Genomic DNA, 6,328 nt, shown 5'->3' with positions numbered 1-6,328 from the left:
GGGTGAGCTGAAGCCCTGCTGCCACGTCCCTATTCCTAAGCACCTGGCGCGCTGTTTGGGGGTCTACAGTGTCTGCGGGTCTGCGATGGTCTCTGTGTCAAATGGCAAAGTCCCTGAAGGATGGGGGTTTACAGGCAAGTGTAGGCTGCTGGAAACACATGAACAGACGAGGAATGAAATCTCCCAAACAACCAACCACTCAAACCCAGGCACAGAGAATCGCTTTAATGAGCAAACTAGAACCACGAAGTTTGATTCGTGGTCTTTCAGAATTGGGCCCTCTGACGTTCCGTGCACTGAGGGCCCCCGACCCACGCAGGTGGCACCCTGGGGTGCCGGGTCACGCCCTGCTGGGAGAGAGGCCCAGGCAGTTTGTCCCCAAGCGGCTCCCATATAAGGCGGACCCCCTGCTCCTGCCTGGGGCTGCATGGGCTCTGCGCCCGCCCCTTCCCCCGCTTCCAGCCAGCCCGCCGTTCTGCGCATGCTCCGCCCGCTCCGAGGGCCCGCGCTCCGGGTTTTGCCGCAGCCGGGTGGTCAAGTCCGCGCCCGGTGGTCAAATCCGCACCCAGCTCTGCGCCGCGGCGCCAGGGAAGAATGGTCGGGGTTTTCAGAGCTGTAGGAACGCAAGGGACGCCGATGCTACGCTTGTCGCGGGGCCCTAGGGAAGCTGATGATCTAGTGATTCATTTTTATTTTTAGTCTGAGTGGGTCACATGTTTGCAGGCATCATCTCAATGCATTAACCAACTCCGTGGAGTTGTTGCTGATTTTCAGTAAGGGAAAAGCCTCAGAGGCGCCCAGTATTTCAGACTGCAGGACTCCCAAAGGTAGTTAGTGTTGGAGCTGGGCTCAAACCCTGGAGCCCAGCCCGCACTCCTTTCTGCCTCCATTGCAGCGTGGCTTCCTGGAGGAGCAGCCCCTCCTTACCTGGTCCTCTCCCCTTCATTGGAACTAGGGCCGCAGCCAACCAGCTCGGGGTGTCCTAGGGTGTGAAATACTGGCGGGGAGCGGGAGGGGGGAGGGCAGATTATCCCGTTGTGGCCTCCTTAGGAGCTTGGGGGCCAAAGTGGATCTTGAGGGCTGAGCACTGTATTCAGTGGGCCTGCCAGTCCCCCATCTGTCAGCCGCGGGGCCTGAAAGGTGGGATCTCCGGGCGGGGGTGGAGTGGACTGTCGTGCTGAGCCTCCCAGAGCAGGGCAGCAGGAGGAAGGCAGAGCTGATGCCTCGGTTAACTATGAGCTGCAGGTGATCCTGTGGCTCCTTGGTGGACTCTTGGGTGTGTGAGTGAATGCAAAATGCATGCATGACTGACTGCCTGCATGAATGAATTTACATCCTGGGGATGACTGGGCGCAGGGGTGGGGAGGTCTGGGGAGTGGGGTGTGTGGAGAGGGGAGGAGGGGTAACTCACTAAAAAAAAAATGCTGGGTAGGACCTCATTTCTAGAGGCCCTAACACGTAAAGAGAGGCTCATCCACACTCCTAAATCCCTTACGATTAAAACTAAACTACTACATTGTAAATAAGTGTAAGAAAGTATAATGAAGATCCGATTGCAGCCAAAATAGCTATTTTCGCCCGCATTAAAAACATCTAGTACCTTTTTAACTTTCAATTTCCCTGTATCCCTGAATGGCGGCGTCCGAGACACACAGCAGCAGAGAAGGCCCTAGAGGAGTTCCCCACTAGCAAGCTGCGATCGTCGCCGCGCCTAAGTTTCTCGCTCTCCAAATTGGATGAGCCAGGTCCCTGTCTAAGGCTGAAATACTGTTTCTTGTCATCTGTGCTCCAGGACTGTGGTCCTGGCTCTGGCTCTAAATGACTGCGACCACCTCCTTCTCCCCAGTTTTCCATGGGATAAGGTTGGGGTTCCAGTTTTCCTGAAATCACTCAGCCCGGGCCGCCCTCGGGGACTCCCGGCCCCTGCCCTCCGCGGGATCTTCCCGATTTCCCGACCTCCGGCGGCGGCGCCGGGCAGCCCGGTCCCGCCCCTCCGCGCCTCCGGGCCGCCGCCAAGCCCGAGCCGGATCACGCGGGGCGGAGCTGCTCTGGGCATGCTCAGTGGCCGGGCAGGTGGGGCCGCCGCGGGGCGCCAGGTCGGGCCGGGAACCGAGGGGCGGGGGCCGACAGGGAAGTGGGCGGGAGCGGCGGCCGGAGTCGCGAGAGTCGCCGGCGTCCGCGGGGAGCTGAGCAAGTAGGACCCCGCGCGGGCCGGGCCGGGATGAGCAATGGCATCGGTCAAGGTGGCCGTGAGGGTCCGGCCCCTGAATCGCAGGTGAGTGGGGGCGGTGCAGGCGGCTCCCCTCGGTCCCCTCACCCCGAGGAAGTTGGTCTCCCACTCCCCTCCCAGGCCAGCCTGGGCTTGGTGTCAGGGGCTGGTCCCTGGCCCGCCTGGCCCTGCTTGTGGCCTCTGGGGGCCTGGAACACTTTATGCTTCGCTGCCCCTTTCGCGCTGCCCTGGAGGAGACCCTGGGGGTAAAGAGTTCACGTGGCCACGGAAAAGATGAACTTGAGGTTTGCTTGTTCCCCTTTTAAAAAGAACTAAGTGATCACTTTTATGAAGGGGCAGAGTCCTCCAGGGGGCATGCGAGTGGTCACGGGGCGCCACGAGCTGTCAGGCGCACACCCCTCCAGCTATGCCAACTCAGAAGTTCTTGAAGTGCTAACAATGATAACCTTTTCTTTAAAAAAAAATCTCTTAAGAAATTATTTCGATTCCCTGAATATGAACCCTAACTTCTAATCAGTAATTTACAGTTTACTTCAGATTAACGAGTGCATGAGAAAACTTGAACACAGTTTTGACTCCTGTAGGAGAAAAACACACACACAAAAAGGACACAGTACACGTGTTTGAAATATGCTGACATTAACAGAGGGGCAGAGTTACAAGCAGGGTTTATCTTCTGAATTTCTACAAAGTCATGCTTTTCAGAATGACTTGACTCTTAATTGATGGAAAAGTAATCTGGACTTGCTTTTCAATGACCTCTTTCTAGTCAGTTTAGAAAGATGCATTAGAAAAGTTACTTTTAAAAATTGTTTTAACTTTAAAGAATGAAGTAGGCCTAAATGATGTTTCCTCCTAGTTGATTGGCACAGTTGACCAGGGCCATTTGTTTTTAATTGGCTCTCAGTCAAGTTGTGGGCATTTGACTTTCCATAAGGTCTTCCCCTTTCATCGTATTGTTTTGTGGAGGTCATTGTTTGGTAGTTCTGACAGGTGATTGGGGCATCAGAAGATCATAAAATCAGAACCTTCTTTGATTCGCCTGAATCCCTGTTTCTGTTGGCAAATAGGGACTTTTATTATGGTTTGTAACAATTGGGACCCAGTACTTTTGTGATTTTCAAGTTACTTCTAAGTTTTTTTAGGGAAGGAGTTTGACCTTTCTGTAAGTTCAAAGAGAGTATGTATGTTTCTATATATATATTCAGTCATATAAGACAAACAGACCCTAAGGGCATTTAGATGATTTAAAAGGTTTTTATTTGTTCTGGATTTACATGTAGTACATAGTCCCTTTCCTTCTTTGGAATGATAGGAGCACCTGCTAGAAGATTGGTTCGAGTAATTTTAGAAAGTAATTATTAAGCACCCTCCAAATGCATAGCATTGTGCTGGTGCTGTCTGGGGGGGGCCAAGGTGTTGAGGTCTGATCAATGTCTTCCAGGAGCTACTGTCTGGTGAGGGCTATCTGGGAGGGGTGCTGCAAGTGCAGTGCCTTGCTGTTGTAGGCCTGGAGCCCAGGCTTATGGAGGGGTGGCAGGAAACATGTCTGAAAGTCATGTGCTTGAAGGATGTAAATTGAAGTGATGATATTTGTGCTGTCAGCAGAGAACTCTGGTGGTGACATTAAGATTGGGGTAAAAGGTAAGGAAGCAGGGGTTCAGGCCAGAAGTGATATCGGAAGGCTGGATAGATATATCAAGACATTTAGTGTTCGCCCAGGCTGGTGTGTTCAGTGGTTAGAGCGTCAGCCTGTTCACCAAAGGGTTTCGGGTTGGATTCCTGGTCAAGAGCACATTCCTGGTTGCAGTTTCCATCCCTGGCCCTGGTCGGGGTGAATGCAGGAGGCAACCAATTGATGTGTCTCCCTCACATCGATGTTTCTCTCCTCTCTCTCTCTCTTTTCCCCCCGTCCCTTCCATTCTCTCTAAAAATCAGTGGAAAAAATATACATGTCCTGGGGTGAGGGTGAGGATTAACAAGAACAAAAAAAGACATTTACTGGTAGAATTGAGAGGATTTGGCAGCTTCTTGGGTGGGAAGGAGGGGAAAAAGGAAGAACATAGTCATTAACTGAGGTTTGATGATCAAGCAAGCAGAAGAGGTTTGGGAAGGTGGGCAGCGAGGTTGGCATATTCTCTCTTGGATATGTAAAGTTACATGAGCTACAGTAAGTAACAAGTACAAGCACAGTGTCCAGCACAGAGTGCTGCCCACGTGTTGACCCTGTTTGTTATCTGGAATGTGGTAAGAACATCCATCTCTCTACTGGTCTTTAGCAGAGAGACTCATGGGTTTAGGTCTCAGATGATGTGAGGATTGACATTTGGAAGTCTTGCACATAGGTGACATTTTTTGTTGTTGTTGGTTAATCCTCACCCGAGGATATGTTTTCATTGATTTTTAGCGGGAGTAGAAGGGAGGGAGGGAGGGGGTGAGAGAGAGAGAGAGAGAGATTAGTTGCCTCCCACAGGATGGAACCTGCAACCCATGTATGTGCCTTGACCAGGAATCTAACCCACAGCCCTTTGGTGTGTGGGCTGATACTCTAACCACGGAACACACCATCCAGGGATGAGATGACATTTTAAGAATGTTATAGTGAGAAGGAAAGAAAACCAGAGATTGGACACTAGGATATGCTCTTCTTTAGGATTCCAGGGGGGAAGATAGGCTCACCCCTCATGGAGGACCAGCACAGCCAATTGTCATAGCAGGGAAAGGAGAAGTGTCTCCTGGAGGAGGTGGTTATTGCTGTCAGATGTTGCCAGAATGGTGCTCTGATGATTCCAGGAAGATAACGTCCTTGGTCTTGAAGAGAAGGGCATTGATTATCTTTCAAAGAGCTGTTTCAAGGAGAGATAATGATCCAGAAGTTGGTAGTGAAGTGGAAAGATATATACAAGTGGCCAACCAAAAACACTAGGCCTAACTCCTAAGGAAAGACATACAAGTTATAATAGCAATAAGAAACCATCTTTTACTAGTGGGATTGGTGACTGTAAACAGAACATCAAGTGCTGGTGAAGGAGTGGTGATAGAAGCATAAAGGCTAAAACCTTGAAAACTTTCATATTGGAAAATTTGATAGTAATTGTCAGATTAGAATTTAATAAACACTTTGATCAGGCAGTTTGATTTCTAAGAATTTATTTTATGGATTATATTCCTGCCTACCAAGATGTATGTGTAAGGATGTTTGTAACAGAAAACCATTAATGACCTAAATGTACAAAGATGGAAGAATTAAGTTGTGGCCAATTCCTTTGATAGAATGATATGCAGTTCTTATAAATAATGTGTTCATCTTAAAAGAATTCCAGGATAGGGGATTAAGTGAGAAAAGCAAGAGATTCACACATACTACAGTAGAATTTTATGAATGTGTGTTAAAAAAATATACACATATATGCACACGCACATGCTATGTCTGTGTGGAATCTCTATATATATATATATATATATGTCTGTGTGGAATCTATATATATATATATATATATATATATATAGCCCTAATATGCAAATAGACCAAATGGCGGAACAAACAACTGGTTGCTATGACGTGTCCTGACCACCAGGGGGTGCGCGCAGAACATGGCGGGCATTGGCTGTGGCTGGATGGTGGAGCAAGTGAGCAGGGGCGCCAGACCAAGGCAGGGCACCAGTCGCTGTCATCAAGGCGAGCCTCTAGTGGTTATTGAAAATTCTTTGCTCCTGTGTGCATGGTCCCGCCCGGCGCTGGCACCCACTGCCGGCACTGGCCCCGCTCACTCCCACTGCTGGCGTTCGAGCCGCCGCTTGCACCCACTGCCAGCATTCAGCACTGGCCTGATCGCTCAGCGCCGTCAACGGGTGCGAGCAGTGGCTGCTGGCCCGAAAACCCCTTAGGGCTTCTCCACCTCCCCCTGCTCCTGAGGGGCAATAGGGGCAGCAGCCACCATTCATACCCACTGACGGTGCTGACCCCGCTCACACCTGCTGCTGGCACAGATCCAATTGCTCTGTGCCATCAGCAGGTGTGAGTGGGGCTGGCGCCATCAGCGCATGGGAGCAGTGGCAGCAGGAGCAGGGCTGCCAGTAGACGGGACTAGGTGCTGT

At 50.7% G+C, this 6,328-nt stretch overlaps 1 protein-coding gene across 7 annotated transcripts in view; it reads left to right on the top strand.

The window, feature by feature from the left end:
- Nucleotides 1–2,065: 2,065 nt before the first annotated feature.
- KIF16B (kinesin family member 16B) overlaps nucleotides 2,066–6,328 on the top strand; it is a 278,501-nt gene continuing 274,238 nt past the window's right edge. For 3 of the 7 annotated variants that reach the window (XM_036321857.1, XM_036321856.1, XM_036321858.1), the window contains exon 1: nucleotides 2,075–2,275. In XM_036321857.1, coding sequence (XP_036177750.1) covers nucleotides 2,229–2,275 — 47 coding nt within the window. In that variant the 5' untranslated portion in view covers nucleotides 2,075–2,228. Of the gene's footprint in view, nucleotides 2,276–6,328 lie in introns of all 7 variants that reach the window. The other 4 variants (XM_036321851.1, XM_036321849.1, XM_036321850.1 and 1 more) reach the window with 3 other exon arrangements.

Source organism: Myotis myotis, unplaced genomic scaffold (assembly GCF_014108235.1).
Source record: "Myotis myotis isolate mMyoMyo1 unplaced genomic scaffold, mMyoMyo1.p scaffold_m19_p_9, whole genome shotgun sequence".
Lineage (NCBI taxonomy): Eukaryota > Metazoa > Chordata > Mammalia > Chiroptera > Vespertilionidae > Myotis > Myotis myotis.
Note: the sequence above shows the minus strand (reverse complement) of the source record. Positions and strands in the feature narration are given on the sequence as shown.